Raw genomic sequence first — 25,057 nt, forward strand, 5'->3', positions numbered from 1 at the left:
AAGACGTCTGGAGAGAGTGAAAGTCTGAAGTAACCTCTTACATCACAGCTGGCCTGGACACCACAAGAAATATAGAACTGTATTTCCTGTGTGTGTACGAAGAATACAGTGTTGAATTTCTTTGTAAATAAACTGCCTACTGCTTTATTTCGCTAATAAATTAGATATCATCGAATCTCAATGAGAATAAATCGAATAAATCGTTTGTGTGCATAAATTGACTACTGTAGTATTTTAATGCTAATAAATTTACTTAAGAGAAAATGACCTATATAAAAATATATACACCATGAGTTTATGTCCGTCAGTGTATATATACTGCGAGTTTACTTTAATCCCTACACGAAGGATTCAAATATTTTTGACTAGTGGTAACCTGCAGCCTTCATGACCCTCGTGCAGTCCATTAGCCACTAAGGTATATATGTTAGTTTTTTCTGGCGTTCCGTAGTTCGATTGCTAGCACACTTGGCTTACACACTGAGGTCCGGGGGTCGATCTCCGGTACAGTTGGAAAAATTAGGACGTATTTCCTTAAGGCACCTGCTGTCCATGTTCACCTATTAGTAAAATAGGTACCTGGGTGTTAATCGACTGGTGTGGGTCACATTCTGGGGACAAAACTGACTAAATTGGCCCGAAATGCTCTGCATAACCAGGGGTTTTCTATATAGTAGTATGTCAGTGATGTCAGCTAGGACTGTATACCTTGTACATGTACTTGTAGAAATAAAGATTATTATTCACAATATCAGGTAGTATCTCATATTACTTTACTCCACAAAAAATGTTTTTTTTTTCTTTTTTTACCGCTCGTTCTCTTACTTCTCCTTTTGTTGTGATTCTCTTGTTTTAATAAAATTAATTCCTTTCATCTCATTTGGAGATGTATCAGCATGCACAAACACTTGGCCATGCTGCAAGACGTGCATACACAGGTAGAGAACTTGCTTTTATTGTGACAATGTTTCGCTCACACGGTGGGCTTCATGTCAGTGACGTGATAAAGCCCACTGTGTGGACGAAACGTTGTGGTTGAAGGATCCACTGCCTGTGAATCATATCTACTACATGACTGTTAGGTCCAGGTGTTGATCACGGCCGCTTCGTCCGTGTTGATCACGGCCGCTTCGTCCGTATGCAACAATCACACCAAATTTAACTAAGATCATTCAAACTACAACCATGTTGTAGCTTCTCCAGTAACACTTTGGTGACATGATGTGGTTCCTCCAGTAACACTTGGTTGACACATGCTGTGGTTCCTACAGTAACACTTGGTTGACACATGCTGTGGTTCCTACAGTAACACTTGGTTGACACATGCTGTGGTTCCTCCAGTAACACTTGGTTGACACATGCTGTGGTTCCTACAGTAACACTTGGTTGACACATGCTGTGGTTCCTACAGTAACACTTGGTTGACACATGCTGTGGTTCCTCCAGTAACACTTGGTTGACACATGCTGTGGTTCCTACAGTAACACTTGGTTGACACATGCTGTGGTTCCTACAGTAACACTTGGTTGACACATGCTGTGGTTCCTCCAGTAACACTTGGTTGACACATGCTGTGGTTCCTACAGTAACACTTGGTTGACACATGCTGTGGTTCCTCCAGTAACACTTGGTTGACACATGCTGTGGTTCCTACAGTAACACTTGGTTGACACATGCTGTGGTTCCTACAGTAACACTTGGTTGACACATGCTGTGGTTCCTCCAGTAACACTTGGTTGACACATGCTGTGGTTCCTACAGTAACACTTGGTTTACACATGCTGTGGTTCCTACAGTAACACTTGGTTGACACATGCTGTGGTTCCTCCAGTAACACTTGGTTGACACATGCTGTGGTTCCTACAGTAACACTTGGTTGACACATGCTGTGGTTCCTCCAGTAACACTTAGTTGACACATGCTGTGGTTCCTACAGTAACACTTGGTTGACACATGCTGTGGTTCCTACAGTAACACTTGGTTGACACATGCTGTGGTTCCTACAGTAACACTTGGTTGACACATGCTGTGGTTCCTACAGTAACACTTGGTTGACACATGCTGTGGTTCCTACAGTAACACTTGGTTGACACATGCTGTGGTTCCTCCAGTAACACTTGGTTGACACATGCTGTGGTTCCTACAGTAACACTTGGTTGACACATGCTCTGGTTCCTACAGTAACACTTGGTTGACACATGCTGTGGTTCCTCCAGTAACACTTGGTTGACACATGCTGTGGTTCCTACAGTAGCACTTGGTTGACACATGCTGTGGTTCCTCCAGTAACACTTGGTTGACACATGCTGTGGTTCCTACAGTAACACTTGGTTGACACATGCTGTGGTTCCTCCAGTAACACTTGGTTGACACATGCTGTGGTTCCTACAGTAACACCGGTTGACACATGCTGTTGTTCCCCCAGTAACACTTGGTTGCCCCATGCTGTGGTTCCCCCAGTAACACTTGGCTGACCCATGCTGTGGTTCCTCCAGTAACACTTGGTTGCCCCATGCTGTGGTTCCTCCAGTAACACTTGGCTGACCCATGCTGTGGTTCCTACAGTAACACTTGGTTGCCCCATGCTGTGGTTCCCCCAGTAACACTTGGCTGACCCATGCTGTGGTTCCTCCAGTAACACTTGGCTGACCCATGCTGTGGTTCCTACAGTAACACTAGTTGACACATGCTGTGATTCTCCAGTAACACTTGATTGATACATGCTGTGATTCTCCAGTAACACTTGGTTGACACATGCTGTGATTCTCCAGCAACACTTGGTTGACACATGCTGTGATTCTCCAGTAACACTTGGTTGACACATGATGTGATTCTCCAGTCACATTTGGTTGACATGTGCTGTGATTCTCCAGCAACACTTGGTTGACACATGCTGTGATTCTCCAGTAACACTTGGTTGACACATGCTGTGATTCTCCAGTAACACTTGGTTGACACATGCTGTGATTCTCCAGTAATACTTGGTTGACACATGCTGTGATTCTCCAGTAACACTTGGTTGACATATACTGTGATTCTCCAGCAGCACTTGGTTGACCCATGCTGTGGTTCCTGCAGTAACATTTTGTAGATATTTCACTAATAACCTGTCCAACCATACCATGGATGAGTGTGTTGAGCTGCACAAGTCCAGTGTGTGCGCAGTTCTGGACTTAACGTTATGGACCCGTAGTACCAACACTCTTATGTGGGTATGAGGCTTGGGTTGTAAAGGCTGGAGCAAGGAGTCGGCTGGAGGCAGTGGAGATGTCGTGTCTAACGGCAATATCTAACCTTCCTTTACAAATCTACCTGGAATCTACCTCGAGTTACCTAGAATCTACCTCGAGTCTACCTGGAGTTGATTTCGGGGGTCACAGCCTCCGGGGCCCAGTCCCAGACCCAACCTCCTGGATGAACCTCCTCAAAAAGGCTGTTGGTGCAACAAATATCTCACACAGACTCAGGAACTTGTTTAATTTTTTTTTTACCCCAGTACAATATTCATGTTTTCTTTACACTGACATATTAAATACCAAGAGCTAAACACGTATGGGCAAACCAGCTTTATTATCTGTAGCAACCTCAGTAAGTCTTCCAGTTAGTGTCAGTAAACATTTACAAAGACTATAATACTGACACTTTTTTTCTATATTTAGGAGGGGAGGGAATGGGTGAAGATGGATGGAGGGATGGGTTAAAAAAAAAGAGATGGTAGGAAGATAGGTGAAGAATAAGTGAAGGATGGGTGAATGTAGATGAATGGTTCAGATAACCGACAAGTTGATAAATTAGACATGTGCAACACTTGGGTATCTTTAATGGGGAAACGTTTCGCCACACAGTGACTTCATCAGTCCATACCATTCTCCTCTGTATGGACTGATGAAGTCACTGTGTGGCGAAACGTTTCCTCATTAAAGATACCCAAGTGTTGCACATGTGTCTAATTTATCAAGGATGGGTGAAGGAGACATGTCTGAAGGATGGGTGAAGGAGGGATGGGTGAAGGAGGGATGGATGAAGGAGAGAGAATGATTGAAGGAGAAGGGAAGATGAGGGGAAGAATTTCTGCATGCTCATGAAACTCCGTACTTGAGGTGTAACGCCGGGGAGATCAAGAGAAGGCAAGGCAGGGAGGTTAAGTGTTTGGCCAACTGAATATTACGTAACATCTAAGAAAATCAACAAGAACTCACCGCAGTACAATGTACACAAGGAGGATCTGATCACATTACAAGGCAGTACAGTGTACACAGGGTGGAATCTGATCACATTACAGGATAGTACAGTGTACACAAGGAGGATTCGGTTACATTACAAGGCAGTACATTGTACACAAGGGAAATCCGGTTCCAAGATGATACAATGTACACAAGGAGGATCTGGTTACAAGGCAATACAATGTACACAAGAGGGATCTGATTACAAGACAGTACAGTGTACACAAGTGGAATCTGATTACATTACAAGGTAGTCGAAGACAACATTTCTCAAATGATGTGAACGTATCTTGTGCTGAAGCTGTCGTAGCTACTGAACTTACAGAGGAATACTTGACATCTTCACTGTCCTACTGAGGTCTCCCAGTTCAGGCTGATACACTGTATTAACTTATTACAAAACTCCATCCTGGTGGAATATGACGGAGAAACATAGCTAGCTTTTCTTCCCACAATGTAACTATCATATAATGTAGCAAAACACTGCTGTTGTTCCCACAATGTAATTTATCATATAGAATACTGTAGAAACACACTGCGGTTGAACCTGATTACATTAAACAGCAAAACGCAGAAAAGCAGTTTAAACAATTAGAAGGTAATTATGATGACCAGCTTGGGTGTGAGGTCTCGTCAGGCCTGAGTGTGAGTACTACTGCCTAGCTCCATCTACCTCCCCACTACCTCTACAATGGACTGTAGGTAGGCAGACCTGCACACACGCAACTTTGACTGATAGGTGTATTAGGTTCGAAGCCTCATTAAGCCTGTAAATCAGCTGTACACAATCTATCAAGGATACTTCAATCACTGAAACAGATTAAACTCTATATACACCAAGAAATATACACTTCTCACTTTATATACAATGAGCTAAACGCTGGTCTATACTGAAAAAGACATATCTTGGTATGTATACACAAAGGCACACACTTTCAGTGTATATACGCTAATAGATACTGACCTCTCGGTGTATATACACAGATACATACTTCAGGCGTATAATTTTTTTCCATTCATTTAAGAAGTTTAATACACTATGGAAAAATACACTATATACACTACTGGAAATCGAAAGTAGCCAACACTTGGGTCCGTCACGGATCAAGACGTCCCCATGGAGGGCTTGGAACTTCATAATGATTCAGGATGGACCAAAACGTCGTTTAGTTATCATTTCCTATCTGTGGGTTAGTTGTGAACTGCTCTATTTACAGTGTTCTTACTTTTATTCTACAGAATATACGCCCTTGTAAAGTTTGCAAGTGTAAAACTAGAGAACCAAGAGGATGGTTACCTGCAGCTCGCATGGTGGGTGGAATGATGTTGTAGGAAGTAATGTTGGCAGGTGAGTTGGTGACTGGTATGGTGGAGAAGGTTGTCGGTATGGTGAAGGCTGTATCCCAGGGCCCCGAGGTAAACACCTTGGTGCTTGGCTGAGGAGTTGCAACCACACTGCCCAGATCCTTGTATGTGGCAGGCTCAAACGTTTTCTGCGTCTGTACGAGCCTGGCAGTAAGTTCTGGTTCGGTGGTTTACACAAAGGCTTTAGCACCAAAGGCGATGAAATAATAATGGATTTGAAGGAGTCCTCGTAAATTAATTATTACTGGTCGCAAACGAGGTAAATAGTCTTATTTAGGAGACTCAAATGAACGTATTAGCACCACTAGGTTTTTCGAGGTACAGGAAGTTATTAATGGTAACACGAGCATGTAGGTAAGTGGTCTTTTATTGAAGGCTCGAGACGAGGGGTATTAGAACCACTAGGCATGGAGGTAAACAGTCCTGGTGTGCAGGTACAGGCGAGGGTCAGTAATAATCGCACTGGTGAAGAGCTTAGTGGTCCTGTCTGGGAGAAACACTGAGTGAGGAGACGAGAGCAAGTGTGAGAGCACAACAAATGAAGTAAGGAAGTGTGACATCACTATACAATTACCTCACAGATATACAACACTTAAGATGTAACGTAACGATCATGCCCACACCCGTAACATTATCATCGTTGTTGTGGAGACAACCCACGATAAGAGGTGAGAACAGCCAACCAGCAAGGAAGAGTTGAAACACTAAGAAGGAAAAGATAACTGGCTTTTGAAGACACCAAAAACTTCTTAAAACAAAATAAAAACCCAGGAACAAATGATGGTTGCAGAAGTGGTGAACACAAGACGTTGTTAAAAACAAGGGAAGCTGGACGTGCTGTTATTTTTATTATATAATATTCACAAGAAAGTACTAAACTGGCAATATCCACGAGGAATGGAAATTAATCAGGTTTGATTCAAGGGAAAGTAGAGAAGCTCCAGTTCCCTGGATCAGGAGTTCTTTACTCCCCCTGTTAAAGGAAGAATTCTCTTCAGAAAACCCAGGGAGGCTGCAACAAGAAAATAGGAACAATGAGTGCTCCAGACTTGTAGTTTTTCAAGACTCAAGCTTTTATACTGGAACAAGCAGCACCTCAAGATCTGGCACCCCGGAAGGTTTCACAAGAAGTTTCCAATGAGATGAAGAAACTGGAACTTTCACAGTGGTAGCAGCAGCAGCGCCACACGACCTCGCTCCTACAATATTCAACAGTTGTGTTCACAATAGAAGCCACTAAAACTTCATACTCATTCCTGACACTATGAACTAACTCATTGTGTGTGTGTGTGTGTGTGTGTGTGTGTGTGTGTGTGTGTGTGTGTGTGTGTGTGTGTGTGTGTGTGTGTGTGTGTGTGTGTGTGTGTGTGTGTGTGTGCGCGCGCGCGCGCGTCTCGTGCCGAACAGGTAAAACTTGCGATTTTGGCTTAAATAGCAGCGCTCTTCTTGCCAAATAAAGCAAGCGAAAATTTGTGTATGCAATAATTTCGCAAAAATCATTCTGAACCTAACGAAAAAATATATTTCATTGTGTTTGTTTATTATTATTATAAACTTATCTAAAATATATTTAGTTGGATTAGGCTAAATTAAACTGCACTTGTTATAATGTCAGGTAAGTTTTCTAAGGTTCTTTTGGTACAAAATTATTAATTTTTACATTAACATGAATGAAAAATATATATACCTTTAAACGTATGAGAAAATTTTTAGAAAGGACTTAATTTTAAATGAGCTCTTGCTAATTGAGCAGTTTTACCTATTCGGCACGACACATATAATGTGCGTAATAGGCTAAATTTGCGGAACAGGCCAAGCTCCATTAAAAAATAAACTTTTCAAACAAAAAAATTTGACAATGATAGGTAAGGTTTTTTTTTTTCATTGATAATGTTATGAAGATTTTTATTACTGAATCAAACGCAATTTAGAAACCTCATTTAAAATAGCGTGTAAGTCACTTTAAATTAACTTAATATTACTTTAAATCAATTATATATTTTTTCGTTATGCTCACATTGTTTTTTTCTTCAGAATGATTTCCGTTGATTTGTGGCAAAAATTAATTTTCATTCTCCTAATTCTGCTAATTTGCCGAGTAGACCAAATTCGCCGGTTGGGCTTAATCGCCATGACTGACTGATACACACACACACACACAAAAGCTAGAGGATCAGGCACATATAACAGGAAGGGCACTGCAATGGATCAGAGAATACCTAACAGGGAGGCAACAACGAGTCATGGTACGTGATGAGGTATCACAGTGGGCGCCTGTGACGAGCGGAGTTCCACAGGGGTCAATCCTAGGACCAGTGCTATTTTTAGTATATGTGAATGACATAACGGAAGGGATAGACTCAGAAGTGTCCTTGTTTGCAGATGATGTGAAGTTAATGAGAAGAATTAAATCGGATGAGGATCAGGCAGGACTACATAGAGACCTGGACAGGCTGGAAGCTTGGTCCAGCAACTGGCTCCTCGAATTTAACCCCGCCAAATGCAAAGTCATGAAGATCGGGGAAGGGCAAAGAAGACCGCAGACAGAGTATAGGCTAGGATGCCAAAGACTGCAAACCTCACTCAAGGAAAAGGATCTTGAGGCGAGTATAATACCGAACACATCTCCTGAACAGCACATCAACCAGATAACTGCTGCAGCATATCGGCGCCTGGCAAACCTGAGAATAGCGTTCCGATACCTCAGTAAGGAATCGTTCAAGACACTGTACATCGTGTACGTCAGGCCATACTGGAGTATGCAGCACCAGTCTGGAACCCACACCTGGTCAAGCATATCAAGAAATTAGAGAAGGTGCAAAAGTTTGTGATAGGCTAGTTCCAGAGCTAAGGGAAATGTCCTACGAAGAAAGGTTAAAGGAAATCGGTGGCCCACATATCCTTCACAGCCTGGTTAAATCCTGGCAAAATGGTCATGATTATTACATAACAAGCGTGAAAATCCAACTCTGCATACGGCAGTGTAATTCTGGTAACATGAAGTGTCCTGACAGATGGAAGTTGTAGTCAAGTGTGAGACAAAACAGCCATATAAGTTGTGTGTGTGGTGGCGGGAGAGCTGAGGTTGTCATGATGCTTCTCTTATAACACTTAGGTTAATAAAGCACAACTTGTCAGCACTAGCCGTCACAATTAACACTCAGCTTAAACAGTATTTACCCTAATCTGAAAGACGACACTCGATTGGTTTTTTTTTTCTGCTCGGAAATATACTGATCACAGTATAAGAATAAATTATGAGATTAATGAGAGAGGAATGTACAGACTGTACAAAAATGAAGTATATTATGATTTATTGGGAAACGAACTACACAACAGTAAACTCCAGAGGTGATGATTTTATAGGTAAGGTTCTCTCGAGAAAGAGGTAAGTGCCAGGCTATTAAAGTTTATCAACTACACAAGTCAATAAGGCTGTGTGTCACTTGTACACAATTGGAATTTAATTAGACTCTCAGTGTATATACACCGACAGACATATATACCTCTCGGTACATATATATAGATAAGTGTGTTAAAACAAAAGTTAAAATAATCTCTGCAAGTGAGACAGGAGCCAACAGACGGTGCAAGATTCTACAAATAGGGTGAGAGGGGAAAAGACGGGGTGAGAGGGAAAAAGAGGGGGATAGAGAGAATAAGAGCTAGAGAGAAAGAGGTAGAGAGAAAGAAATAGCGGGGTGGATATGACTATGGTTCGAGTGAGTTGGGAGGTACAGGTGGCAGTAAACCTCACCTTCCGTACCTCAGAGATCCTGTGTGATGGAATATAACAAGGAAACACCTAACTATTGTTCTCACTATGTAATCATATACGATAGGACAGCAGAACACTGCTGTGTCGAATTTTGATAATAAAAACATAATACCAGGCGCCGTGGGCACAATATGAGAGCATTGTATCAACATCCGTGGTCCCTGACTTGTACAAGGTATGCCATGAACACAGCCAGTCAACAGATTGTTACAGGTGAACACCAGGTGGAAGGTTCCAAGCGCTAAACCCGAGGTTCATGTGCCAGCAAGCACAGCCTCAGGTGTATACAACATGAGAATGTGTCAGCTGTCACAACCTCAGGTGTATACAACACCTGTTAACACGTGCTTACGGCGAAAGAACAAAAAAAATGAAATGTTAAAAATAAGAACGTTAAAGAAAATAAGAAAGGTAGAGGGAAGAAGTGTTCACCGCAGAGTGGAACAATGGAGGTAATGCAGAACACGAGCATTATTATTATTATTATTATTATTATTACTACTATATTCAGAGTTAAACGGTAAGCCTCTGTGGTTCATTCTGTGTTAAGAATGGAAAGGAATCAAGTTTAACATAAGGAACGGAAGGAACACTAGACTAGTTTAGATAGGCTTTATACCCTCAGGGGTATTTCTAATAGTTATAATTATAACCATAATTTTTCAAGGGGTGGACCGATAAGCCACGGGAAGGTCTCGGTCAGATGACCGAAAATTCCAGTTGTAGATCATCATATGACTAAGACCCTTACCTATGTGTACAATTGGTTCAGGGAACCGACAAGTTGATAAAACAGACACCTGTGTAACATCTGGGTATCTTTGCTGAAGAAACGTTTCGTCACAAAGTGGCTTCCTCAGACCAGTACAAAGGAGAATGGGAAAGATCAGAAGGAGTTTGAGGTAATCAGTCCCCTCAGCCTGGAGTCGATGTTATCAGTCCATCAGTCTTGAAAAGATTGATCGACTTATTACCTCAAACTCCTTCTGATCTTCACCATTCTGCTTTATATTTAACTGATGAAGCCACTGTGTTGCAAAACGTTTCCTCAATAAAGATACCGAAATGATGCACATACGTGTCTAATTTATCACACCTAACCTAACGAATACGTGTTTACATGAAGAGGTCTTGTACAGCGTGGAGGAACACCCTCATCCTTGGTGAGAGACCAGAGATAAACAGGAGAAACAATTATTTTATCATCTAGGGAACACTGGTTGTGAATGTTGCAGGTGAACTGGACACTCGTCAGGCTCATGGCGCTGGACTAGTTTAGTAAGTGGCACAGCAGCCAGTAGGTCAAGACTCCTCGAGCCAGGTCAGCCCAGTCACAGCAGCTGTTGCGAAGCTGTGGGTCACGAAGCCAGCTATAAGCCAGGTCAATGGTGGTCCAACGCTCACTCACGCACCACCAGTAACAGCTGCGTCACCCCTGGTACCATCTTTCACCCCATCATTCGCAACGTTAAGATAAGGTACGACAGATCCCCTTTCTAATATATTTATTTTTCCCCTGTAATCTACCTTGTCCATAATTACTATTGCATTTACTTTATTTGCTTTCGTAAAGTAAAGTCAAGTATCTTTCCATAATTCATTGTATAACTTTACAAATCTTTGAGGACAATTGTGCTGCACAAGTCTGACCAACACAACTGTCATCAAAGATTTGTAAAATTATACCATGAATTAAGGAAAGATCCTGGACTTCACCTTACGAAACAGACAAAGCAAATGCGATAGTAATTATGGACAAGGTAGATTATAGGAGAAAAATAAACATATTTAGGAGACAGGGAAACTCACGCGCCTCTTTAATTTATTCTCTTCAACTTGCAAACTTTAAAGCCAAGCAGAACAAGACATTCTCCAGTTATTGCAGAAAATACGATAATTCCATGTTTATTAAATATTTTAATAAGTCGGCAAATTTGCGCTTAAATCCATCTTTTTGAGTTTTTTTCAGCCCTGAAAGACTGAAGTCATTCAGAAGAGACAAACTCAGGTCATGTCAATGAAAACATATCACATCATTTTAAATATAACAATGGCGAAGTAACACCTTCACACTGCAGTAACACTCAAAAACTTTATAAAAGAAATAGTCTGGTGGTACCGACAAGATGTGGAAAGACACTTTTGTACAGTTCAGGACATTTATTAGAGGAAACGTTTCGCCACGAGTGGCTTCTTCAGTAGCGAAGCCACTCCTGGCGAAACGTTTCCTTTAATAAATGTCCTGAACTGTACATAAGTATCATTTTCCACATCTTAAGATGATGCACCAAGGGTTGAGAGCTGCAAGCCGACCAGAAGATGCTTCCTCAAGTTATCAACGCCGAAATCTGTTATTTTCTACATAAGAGTGACCAGAGGTCACCTGCACGTGAGTAATTACATGAACATGCTCCTAGTTACAATGCTGAAGATCTGAAGCAGACCAGATGACGTGTTCTCCAAGTTACAAGCGAAACTCTTAGAGAAAAAAATGAGCAAGCAACCACTTACAGGTGCCCCTTCAATGATGCCTAACAAGGTGAACGCACAGCACCAGGTCCTGCAACATGCCGTCTATAGTACCACCCAGCCCCTCTCTACCCCTCTTCTCCCACCTCAAGAACCTACCTTACAAATATACCCAGGTGTTGCACAAGTGTTTTGGTATCTGAAGAAAAATACTGCTGGAACAAGTGCAGTTTTCACGAGGACCTGGATCACTATCATCGGCAAGTGTCAGATCAACACACACACACACACACACACACACACACACACACACACACACACACACACACACACACACACACACACACACACACACACACACACACACACAACATTCAGGAACTTAAATAATTCTTCAGAACCTTATACACGACATATGCTAGGGCAGTCATTAGGATGCGGCCCCAGCATGGGACCCACACCTGATCAAGCACGTGAAGAAACTGGAAAAGGTCCAGGCTAGTATCAGAACTGAGAGGAATGCACTACGAGGAGAGGTTGAATGAACTGAAGTTGACGACCTTAGAGAAGGACAAGGAGGAAGGGGGGTCATGATTATAAAATCTTAAGAGGAACTGATAGGGCTGAAAAGGACAGGCTGAATCAAGAGGACCAAGATCAAGGAGACAATGGTGGAAGCTGAAAGCACAGATGAGCCATAGGAATGTAAGAAAGTGTTTCTCTACTCTCAAAGTAGTTAAAAAGTGGAACGACCTGGATGAGGCAATGGCGGAGACAAACTCAGTACAGAGCTTCAAGAGTTGGTATGAAAAGGCCCAAGAGGCCAGGAGTCAGGGATGTCGATCAGAATTGCTTTTGGAGGCGGGGCTTAAACCCCGCAAACATAAATCAGTGAGTACAAATCAGCGAGTACACACACACACACACACACACACACACACACACGTTCAAGACTCTGTACACCGAGTAGGTCAGGCCCATATTGGAGTATGCAGCATCAGTATGGAACCCACACCTAGTCAAGTACGTCAAAAAATAGAAAAAGTGTAAAGGCTTGCAACAAGACTAGTCCCGGAGCTAAGGGGCATGTCCTACGAGGAGAGATTAAGGAAAATCGATCTGACGACACTGGAGGACAGAAGAGATAGGGGGGACATGACAACGACATACAATATACTGAGAGGAACTGACAAGGTAGATAGGGACAGAATGTTTCTGAGATGGGACACAACAATAAGAGGTCACAACTGAAAGATGAAGATTCAGATGACTCACAGGGATGTTAGGAAAGTTTTTCTTCAGTCATAGAGTTGTCAGGAAGTGCAATAATTTGGAGTGATGTAGTGAAGGCAGGATCCATACATAGCTTTAAGAGGAGGTATGATAAAGCTCAAGGAGCAGAGAGAATGGCACCAATGTGGCGACCAGTGAAAAGGCGGGGCCAGGAACCGTGTACCGACCCCTGCAACCACAAATAGGTAAGTACAAATAGGTAAGTACGCATAGCTGGGCTGTGGTGACTACTTTGGAATGCGTGCTGATGGTACCAACAGCCTGACTGATAGGTGATCAAAGGTGTGTGGTTTGGGATGAAGCTGGGGAGGAGGGGTGACTGACCCCTGGACTCAACAACAGGTAGGAAGACTCGTGCCTAACTACTATAACATCAATTTAAGCCCGCAGCCTCACAACTCTGGGTAAACATCAGCAGCCTGGCACACCATCCTGGCCGCAGGGACGCTGACCCCACAAAGCGACCCCAGGTCGACAAACACAAGGTGACCGTCCAACAAAAACACGATCGTTGTCTCTGCCAAAGTGGTGTCATTTTCAGTCTAAGTGTTCACTCTGATATTGAATTAATGGCTGCTGCTTACTTAAGGAATATATCGTGACACATTACTGCTGCTCTACCTTCCTCTCTTTTTAGATCTAGAAGCTATGAGGTTAGAGGGAAGGAGGCAGGGAGGAAAGACAGGGAAGGAAGGAAAGACAGGGAGGAAGGAAAGAAAGACAGGAAGGAAAGGAGGCATGGAGAGAGGGAGAAAGGGAGGGAAGGAGAGGGGGAGGGAGGGAAGGAGGGGGTGAGGGAAGGAATGAGAGGGGGAGGGAGAGAGGGAGGAAAGAGCTGATCGGGTTGAATGGAGAGTGTGAAGATCTGGTCGATTGGAGGGGAAGGTGGGGAAGAAGTGGAGGGAGCGACGGGGACAATAACGGGTGTGGAGAGGGAGTGGATAAATAGGGTGGATAGGGAGTGTATACAGGATGAAGCGAGAAGACAGTGTGAGGAAGAGAGAGTAAGCAAGGGATGGAGAATAGTTACAAGGAGGTTCTTGCCACTTGTTGCATCTCGGGCAACTTTAACGGTGTTAGTCTGCCAGTTATACTAGTTTACGTTACGTGTCCTCCCCCCCTCCCCCCTCACACCCACACACTCTGTTAGTTGCCAGTTGTCAAAGGCACTGTTGATAGACACTTTGTAATCACCTAACTGTGGTTGCAGGGGCCGATTCACAGGTCCTGGCCCCGCCAGGAACTGTGACGCACTGTGTGTGTGTGTGTGTGTGTGTGTGTGTGTGTGTGTATAATATAATATATATATAATATATATATATATATATATAATATATATATATATATATATATATATATATATATATATATATATATATATATATATATATATATATATATATATATATATATATATTATAATAAAAAAGAAGCGCTAAGCCACAAGGGCTATACAGCGCTGCATATATATATATATCATTAAAACAGCCTGCAGACGCTGACCACACCTACAGTATAGTACCAGGCCTTAACGTCTTAGGCAACGCTGTCTGCGAGTCGACATGTTAGTGACAGCTCAAATCTGAGTTATGATTGGCTACGAGGCGAGTTAACGAATAGAAAAGTGTACTAATATTATTACAAAAAAAATAAAACAGAACAAGGTTTAAATATTAATTAATGGCAGTAAGACGAAAATAATAATAAGTCATTAGAAACCGGTGGCAGTAGTGGGATTTCACTACTTCAATTAAAACTTAAATTACTCATTACAATAAAGACCAATCAGCTATTCATTAATTTGTTTTACTTTCATATTGCTACCAATGAAATTTAATGAAGGTATAAACAGTAAAGTGACGCCCCCACCAGCAGTCCTATTATCAGCACAACACTCCAAGTCATAACACAATTTTAAAGAGCATGTGTTTGCTGGCCACGGTGTTGGGCTGAGAACAATTTTGCGGAACCTTTACAAATGTCTGCGACGATATCTAAGTATTTCTAAAGGAGACCTTTCAGTGGTTACCAGAATTATTTTTTTTTCTTCCTCCAATTTTTCCCTTCTTTCGCTCATAACTCGCGAAGGTCTGATCCAATCAACTTCAAATTTTAATTAAGCCCTTGTGTACGGTCACTAGGACCACACTCTTGTGTCAACTGGCATGTGCAAGTGTCCTATGACCAAACTTGTTGAACCCATTACCTGGAAGGCTCTAATCCTCAAAACCCTCAGTGACGTAGCTGCAAAGGTTCAAAAAAGCTGCCTCATCATTCAACGACGGTGAAGAGTGAAATTTGAATAAGTACTTGCAGATTGTACCAGTTTGTGTGTGATTTTGTTTACGATAAATCATGTTAAGTAACTTTCAGCTACATCTTCTGAACGACTTCAACACTGACTGGGTGATATATCTTACGTCCAGGATAGTAACTCTAAAGGTTTCCTTCTGTGCCGGCAAATTTGTCAATATAGTAAAAACAGTTACAAAATGGAATCGTTAAAATAACTCGTCTGATCGGCTTCAAATTTTCACTGGTAGCTCTGGGTTCGTATTGTTATTGGTTGGCCTAAGCCCCAATTTGCCAGTTTAATTGAAGTGATATTCATTTCTATTCAATAACTAAAGAATGCTTCTTTTGATAGGCTGGGGAATATTAATGACGCATTCTGTAAGAAGGATGATAAACCCGTAAGTTTAGTCCCAGTTGTGCACACTTAAAATTTTACTTTGCCAAAAAAAAAAAAAATGGAATCGTTGGAATGAGATCAATTACTGGTCAATGATTTTTCTAATATTATTATTATTATTATAATCAAAAAGAAGCGCTAAGCCACAAGGGCTATACAGCGCATGATTTTTCTAATATACTTCAAATTTTCACCGTTGATGGTAAAAGAAAACTTGTCGCTCCTTTTTGAATTCTTCAATTTGATAATTTTATTAAACAGTTTACCATGTAGTAACTAGTGAATCTTGCCAACACTAAACGCTGCTGTGTCACAACAAATATTTTTGCACTGATTTCGGACTGCCTTTGTGCCAATTTGTCATTATTTATAACTTAATCATATTAGATTTTCTTATAAAAAATTCTTATAGGATTGTAGAGAAATTAAGAGAGAATATAAATGAGAAATGAAAACTGCTTAAATTTCTGGAGGACAGAGTTTTCTATGTTCAAGATAAAGCTGAAAGATAACATGAGAATACCTGATGAACAATTACAAACATGTACATTTGAACATCTTTATTTGTAGACGTTTTGCCATCCAATGGTTTTATCAATACAAGGACATAATGTGAAGACTGTAGAACTACTCGTATATACAAAAGATGAGGTAATCAGTCCCTCACCGTCGAGTTGATGTGTTCAGTACATCAATCTTGATAGACTGATGGACTGAATATATCGACTCCAGGCTGAGGGGCTGATTACCTTAAACTCCTCATCTTCCACCTTCCTCTCCACTGGACTGAAGAAGCCACTGGCTGGCGAGACATTTCCACAATAAAGATACCGAAACGTTGCACAAATGTCTCATTTATCAACTCGTCGGTTTTCTAAGCTGACAGATTGATAAATGATTCCCTTCAAATTATCACTGCTGCTTTTCAACTGCATTACAAACTCATGCCGCACTCTGCACTATTCCAGTCGCCTTCACTGAGGTACAGAGGGATGGAGTTAGGCAATAATGTGGATACGTTTTCCTTGAATCATTCAGATCTAGTTAACCAAGACTTTCGACGAAAATGTTGGAATATTGTGCACAGGAGGGAACCATAAGACAATTTCACAACACTTGATAGCTTAGCTTTTAAATTAATAAGGTGAAGTAGGTAGATAAGTAGACAGATGCGAGGGAGGTATAAGCTAGTAATGACGTGGGTAATAAAGTTAGAAATGAGGTCGGTATACAAGTTAGAAATGAGGTCGGTACACAAGTTAGTACTGAGGTCGGTAGGTAGATGGGTAAATAGCCAAGTTAGAAGCGAGTTAAGGTGAGAAGCCAAAAGTTCGATAAACGTGCAAGCAAGTTAGATTTGAAGCAGATACGTAGGTGAGAAAGTTTGCGAGAAGTGAGGTAAGCAGGCAGGCTTGTGGGTAGCTGAGAACTCAAAACCTTCAAACCTTTCACTTTCAACGCCACCAGACACCACCACCCACGGTCCAGAGAGAGAGAAACGTACGTGTGTGTTTGTGTGTCCTCACCTATTAGTGGTTCCAGGGGTCGAGACATAGCTCCTGGCTCCGTCTCTTCACTGATCGCTAGGTCCCCTCTCTCCCTGTTCCATGAGCCTTATCATACCTCGTCTTAAAACTATGTATGGATCCTGCCTCCACTACATCACTCCAGATTGTTCCACTTCTTGACAATTCTCTGACTGAAGAAGTATATCCTAACATCCCTGTGACTCATCTGAGTTTTCAACTTCCAGTTGTGACCCCTTGTTGCTGTGTCCCATTTCTTAAACATTCTGTCCCTAGCCACCTTGTCATTTTCTCTCAGTATTTTATATGTCGTTATCATGTCCCCCTATTCCCCCTGCCCTCCAGTGTCGTCAGGCCGATTTCCCTTAACCTCTCCTCGTAAGGCAGCCCTTAACTCCGGGACCAGTCTTGTTGCAAACCTTTGCACTTTCTCTAGTCTCTTGATGTATTTGACCAGGTGTGGGTTCCATACTGGTGCTGTATACTCCAGTATGGGCCTGACGTACGCGGTGTACAGTGTCTTGAATGACTCCTTACTCAGATGTCGAAACATTATTTTTAGGTTTGCCAGGAGCCCATATGCTGCAGCAGTTATTTGGTAGATGTGCGTCTTAAGAGATGTGCTCGATATGATGCTCACCCAAAGATCCTTTTCCTTGTGTGACTTTTGCAGCCTTTGACCTCCTAGGCCGCACTCCGTCTGCGGTCTTCTTTGTCCTTCCCCAAATTTCATGACTTTGCACTTGCTGGGGTTAAACTCCAGGAGCTATTTGTCGGAGCAGGCCTGCAGCCTGTCCAGATTTTGCAGGCTTCCCTGATCCTCCTCCACTTGTATTCTTCACATCGTTTGCAAACATGCACACCTCTGAATCTCTCCTATCTGTCATGTCATTCACATAAACTAGAAATAGCACCGGACCCAGGACTGACCCTTGTGGAGCCCCACTCGACACATGCACCCCTCTGACAACGTCACCAACGAGCACACGTTGTTTCCTTCCTGTTAGGTATTCCCTGATTCATTGTAGTACTATCCTGGCTATTCCTCCCAGATGCTCTCTTATCTTAGAATTTCAGTAGGTTTCTGATGCAGGTTATCCCTTCCCTGAAGCCATGCTGGTTGTCATGTATGAACTCAGTCCTTTCTAGGTGCTCAACCACTCTTCTCATGATAATCTTCTTCATATCTTTATATACTATACATGTCAGTGACACTGGTCTGTAGTTTAGTGCTGCCTGTCTGTCTCCTTAAAAAATTGGGGCTACGTTTGCTGTCTTCCACACCTCAGGCAGTTGCCTTGTTTCAATAGATTTATTGACGATTATTGTAAGTAGAACACAGTGCATTTGTTCCCTCTCTCAGGACCCACGGAGAGATGTTATCTGGGCCCACCGCCTTCGCGATATCTAGTTCACCTACCAGTTTCTTCACCACTTCCTCGGTTGTGTGCAGTATGTCCAGCACTTGCTGGTTCATCCTACTCCCCCGGTTTGCTGGAAGCCTCTCTGTCTCCACTGTGAATACCTCCCTGAATCTGAGTTGAGTTTCTCACATACTTCCTGGTCGTTCCCTGTAACCTCTCCTCCGTAATCCTCAGCCTGATTACCTGGCCCTTGACTGCTGTTTTCCTCCTGACATGTACTTTGGGTCAGATCTGGCATTTGATGCTGTCATTCTCGTATTGCCGCCGAGTCTCTCTCCTTATCCATGCATATTCATTACTGGCTCTACGGCTCAACTCCCTGTTTTCCTGAGTCCTTTTATCTTCTATACATTTTCCATACGCTAGCACATTTGTCTTTAGCCCCTCCACACCTTCGGGTAAACCATGGGGTCACTCTGGTCTTCCCAGTGTTTCTGTTGTCCCGTGGCACGAACTTCTCTGCCTCCCTACACTTTGCGGTCACGTTTTCCATTATTTCGTTTACTGTCGTTTACTATGTGTGTGTGTGTGTGTGTGTGTGTGTGTGTGTGTGTGTGTGTGTGTGTGTGTGTGTGTGTGTGTGTGTGTGTGTGTGTGTGTGTGCGTGCGTGCGTGTTTTACACGTGTACCCAGGATGAAGACATCGAGGCTGACTCAACACGCATAAAGCGTCATGGACACTAAGAGAACACTGGGCTAACATAGAGGGCCCAAGACTCTTCAAAGTGCTACCATATGTTAGAAACAGTGCAGGAATTAACGTGCAAACTATCAGGAGGAAATAGGATCACTACCTCCCTCACGTGACAGATCAACTAGGCTGTAGTGGTTATGTGGACCAGCGGGCCGCCAACAGCAACAGCATGGTTGACCAGGCATCAGGCTAGGCTTGAAGAAACCTAGAAACCACTCAAAGGTATGAGAGGTCAGAAAATGGAATGACCTGAAGTGTATGCTGACTCAATACAGAGCTTAAAAAATGAGTATGACAATAATAATATATAATAAACGTGCAGGTGTCATGCAGTCCCCACATAAAAGCAGCCTCCACATGAAGGCAGCCCCCCACATGAAGGCAGCCCCCCACATGAAGGCAGCCCCCATGAAGGCAGCCCCCCACATGAAGGCAGCCCCCCACATGAAGGCAGCCCCCCACATGAAGGCAGCCCCCACATAAAGGCAGTCCCCACACGAAGGGATAAAGCCTATGGCGATACGGATGACCGAGGTGGGTGACTAGTTAGCAGCAGGGGCCAGCAGCCAAAACCCAATACTACACAGGCATGTCAGGTATACACATGCACGGACAGAAAGTGACCGAAAAACCCAAGGATCGCTAATTCTGATCCGAGGAAGTAGAACCACGCTTCCCTTTCATTAATCAAACCTGATTACCTTTCATTCCTGAATTCCAGTAATCATTAGAGTCGGTCATTAGAGGCTATGAGGCGAGGACCAGGAGCTACTGCTCGACCCTGAAATACAACTGAGTGCAGTACACACACACACACACACACACACACACACACACACACACACACACACACACACACACACACACACACACACACACACACACTTGAGTCAATGAGTGAACATACCAGCTCTGCGTATGTGTGTATATTACCAGTGAGAGTGTGTGTGTGTGTGTGTGTGTGGTGTAGAACACAACTGTGTGTGGCTGTAAGGACAACAGTGGTGTATCAGGGTTGTATTACATGGACATCAACACACCAATTTAGACCAACACTCCAATAAAATACACAAAACATGCACACACTAACACATACATACTCAAGTACACGCATACAAGTACAATGGGAAAAGTAAATGGATGGCAAATCTGTTAGAGATGGTATGATAAAGTTTAAGTACCATGAAGCAAAGAAGCATACCAAGCATAGAGAAAAGAAATAAGAATTGCAGAGACGATGGTTATATCAGGAATGAAACGAGGCCAGGTGCAGGGTCAAGTGCACTCGCAAAGATAGAGAGCCCACTAAACTGAACAAAACAGTGGAAAACAAAGCAGGAGAGCTATAAACGAATACACAAGGACAAAAAGATGAAAGACAGACTGAAAATAAAACAGCATGAAAGGAGAAAACTGAAAGTTACTTCACAGCCACGCAAGACAACGACTGTAAAAGGACCAAGTGATAAGAATGAAGGATGGAGGGAGGGCAGCTGATGGACGATGACAGAAGTATGCGAAGAGCTTATCACAGGATTCAAAGATGTCTTCAGTGAAGTGGTGAGTAAAATTAGGCACTGCACATTCCTCAGAAAAGACTAACAATGCAAGAAAGCCTCAGCAATACAAAAGACTAGACTATTAAGGGAGGTTAACGTAACAACAGTAATGGGTCAAGACAACTTACCCCAATGAGTGCTGAGAGGAACCGAACCACTGTATAACCTCACAGCAAACTCTTTAACCAATTTTTGCAATCAGGGCAGCTGCCAGAAAATTGGAAAAAGGCCAGTGTGGCTCAAATATAAGAAATGGGTCTCATGAAATCGTAATGACACGATTGCAAACAAACCATACCACGGGTGGGGTTAGAACCCGCGATCAGAGAGTCTTAAAACTCCACTCTCTCTGATCGCGGGTTCTAGCTCGCCCGTGGTATGGTTTATAAGAAATGGGAGACGGGAGGCACTGAATTACATCAGGCCAGTAGTATCTCTTAACATGCATTTTGTTAAAAGTTCTGAAGAACATTGTATTGGATTGAAGCATTGTATTGGAGAATTCCAAGATTAAATTCTTTAGAGCAAACTAACACGTATGAAGGAATGGGAAAGCCTAACTGATGAACATGCTGGAGTTCTGTGGCAGTCACAAATATAAACAAGAAAGTGGTCTGCATCTTCTTGGACTGCAAGTATCTGATATAGTACTAGTCCAGAAATTAGAAAAAGAAGCAAGTTAAAAGGCACAGTGCACCACTGGATCATGGAGGACTTGAAAGACAGAACGCAAAATTATTCTCGTCACATTTTGCTGATGATATCAACCTGATAAGAAGACTTGAAACAAATGAGGACAAGGATAAATTCCATGAGACCTCCACAGGCTGCAGATGTGATACAGAAGGCGGATTCTATGCTTCAATCTAAACAAATACAAGGTCATGCTAATTGGAGAAGAAGGCAGACTGGACACTGAGTACAACTTGGGTAGAGACAAGCTGCAAATGTCAGAAAATGAAAAGAACCTTGGGATAAACATAACAACAAGCACATGGCCAGAAATACACACATACACTGATAACACCAGCAACATATGCAAAATTAGCTAACCTCAGAGCAGAATTCAGGAAACTGAATAAAGAATCATTCAGAACCCGACATTGCATGTTAGGATAATCAATGAGAACTTGCGTGGTGCCAATGTGGAGTCTCCACCTGGTCAAGCACGTGCAGACACACTTGCAACCAGCACTGAGAGGAATGCATTATGAGGAGACGTTGAAGGAACTAAACCTGACAAAACTGACAAAGAGGAGCACTAGGGAAGAGCTGATGATAGGGCAGACAGGTATAGATTTGTCTGAATTAACAAGACCAGGATGAAGAGAAAACAGGAGACATGAAGACACATCCTTAAGAGGCACGTAAGTTCCTCCGTCTTCTAATAACATGTTCATTTTTAGACTATAATCTACCTTGTCCATAATTACTATCGCATTTGCTTTGTCTCTTTCGTAAAGTGAAGTCCAGAATCTTTCCTTAATTCATGATATAACTTAAATCTTTGAGGACAACTGTTGTTGTAGAGGTCTGAGCTGTGATCAGACCTCTGCAACACAAGTTATACCATGAATTAAGGAAAGATCCCAGACTTCACCTTACGAAACAAAGGAAATGCGATAGCAACTATAGACAAGGTAGATTATAGGGGAAAAATGAACATCTTATTAGAAGACGGTGGAACTTATGTGACTCTTAATCCTCTCAAGTGAGGTGCTTTTATGCCGCTGACGAACTCTTGATCCAAGGAAGTGAATTTATTTTCGCCCTGGATCGAACCTGAATGTTTTCCATTCCTCATGCACTACATAACCCCTAAGGCTTTAGCGTACCTCTGATTACAATAAAAAAACACTCAGACAAAAGGAAGTAAAGAAGTATTTGTTTAGTCTGTGTAGCTGAACTGTTGAATGATTTAGATGAAGCAGAGGCAGAGACAAACTCAATGCAGAGCTTCAAGATAGGATGTGATAAGGCTCTGGAGGCCAGAAGTTAGTGATGCTGATCAAAGTACTGCAAAAGGCGGGACCAGGAGCTCAATAACATCCCCAGCAAACATAACTCAACGAGTACATATTATTGACGAGTACGTATTATAGGTAAACTGATCAATAAAACACATGTGCGACACCCAAGTGCTGCACATGTGTCTTATTTATCAATGAGTAAAAGTGAGTACACAAAACACACACACACACACACACACACACACACACACACACACACACACACACACACACACACACACACATACACACACACACACACACACACACACACACACACACACACACAGAGTTGCGCAGCTCAGCTTTGGTATGGGTTCACTTCACTAACCATCGACATTGAGCACTGAACAGTCGCTGCCCCATGACTGGTAATGAACACGTGTACACGTGTGAGCGAGCGCATGTGTACGCATGTGTACAGACATCCACCGGATGTGATATCACAAACAGCTAAAGCTGGAAGATACAGTTTAAAAGCACGAGTCACAAGTACGAGTCACAAGTATAGTCTTGACACACAGCAACCACTTGTGCTGTAATACTAGTAACAATCACCACAACAGTTGGGCTGCCACACTTGTATCACCACCACACAACACTGGTGCTGTCACACTTGTAACAATCACCACCACCCAACACTGGTGCTGTCACACTTGTAACAATCACCACCACCCAACACTGGTGCTGCCACACTTGTAACAATCACACAACACTGGTGCTGTCACACATGTATCACCACACAACACTGGTGCTGTCACACTTGTAACAATCACCACCACACAACACTGGTGCTGTTACACTTGTAACAATCACAACCACACAACACTGTGCTGTCACAATTGTAACAATCACCACCACCCAACACTGGTGCTGTCACACTTGTAACAATCACCACCACACAACACTGGTGCTGTCACACTTGTAACAATCACCACCACACAACACTGGTGCTGTTACACTTGTAACAATCACAACCACACAACACTGGTGCTGTTACACTTGTAACAATCATCACCACACAACACTGGTGCTGTCACACTTGTAACAATCACCACCACACAACACTGGTGCTGTCACACTTGTAACAATCACCACCACACAACACTGGTGCTGTCACAATTGTAACAATCATCACCACACAACACTGGTGCTGTCACACTTGTAACAATCACCATCACACAACACTGGTGCTGTCACACTTGTAACAATCACCACCACCCAACACTGGTGCTGTCACACTTGTAACAATCACCACCACCCAACACTGGTGCTGTCACACTTGTAACAATCACCACCACACAACACTGGTGCTGTCATTTGTAACAATCACCACCACCCAACACTGGTGCTGTCACACTTGTAACAATCACCACCACACAACACTGGTGCTGTCATTTGTAACAATCACCACCACCCAACACTGGTGCTGTCACACTTGTAACAATCACCACCACACAACACTGGTGCTGTCATTTGTAACAATCACCGCCACACAACACTGGTGCTGTCACACTTGTAACAATCACCGCCACACAACACTGGTGTTGTCACACTTGTAACAATCGCCACCACACAACACTGGTGTTGTCACATTTGTAACAATCACCACCACACAACACTGGTGCTGTCACATTTGTAACAATCACCACCACACAACACTGGTGCTGTCACACTTGTAACAATCACCACCAAACACTGGTGCTGTCACACTTGTAACAATCACCACCACACAACACTGGTGCTGTCACACTTGTAACAATCACCGCCACACAACACTGGTGCTGTCACACTTGTAACAATCACCACCACAAAACATTGGTGCTGTCACACTTGTAACAATCACCACCACACAACACTGGTGCTGTCACACTTGTAACAATCACGACCACACAACACTGGTGCTGTCACATTTGTAACAATCACCACCACACAACACTGGTGCTGTCACACTTGTAACAATCACGACCACACAACACTGGTGCTGTCACATTTGTAACAATCACGACCACACAACACTGGTGC

At 42.8% G+C, this 25,057-nt stretch overlaps 1 protein-coding gene across 10 annotated transcripts in view; it reads right to left on the reverse strand.

The window, feature by feature from the left end:
- The window catches only part of LOC128701228 (protein Smaug homolog 2), a 556,102-nt gene that overhangs the window by 149,894 nt on the left and 381,151 nt on the right, over nt 1-25,057 (reverse strand). For 3 of the 10 annotated variants that reach the window (XM_070091916.1, XM_053794819.2, XM_053794827.2), the window contains exon 2: nt 5,521-6,075. The exons of 5 other annotated variants lie outside the window; for them this stretch is intronic. In XM_070091916.1, the coding sequence (XP_069948017.1) occupies nt 5,521-5,533 (13 nt within the window). In that variant the 5' untranslated portion in view covers nt 5,534-6,075. Of the gene's footprint in view, nt 1-5,520; nt 6,088-25,057 lie in introns of those variants that run through there. 2 more of the 10 variants (XM_053794848.2, XM_053794810.2) reach the window with 2 other exon arrangements.

Source organism: Cherax quadricarinatus, chromosome 37 (assembly GCF_038502225.1).
Source record: "Cherax quadricarinatus isolate ZL_2023a chromosome 37, ASM3850222v1, whole genome shotgun sequence".
In the NCBI taxonomy this organism is placed as follows: Eukaryota; Metazoa; Arthropoda; class Malacostraca; order Decapoda; family Parastacidae; genus Cherax; species Cherax quadricarinatus.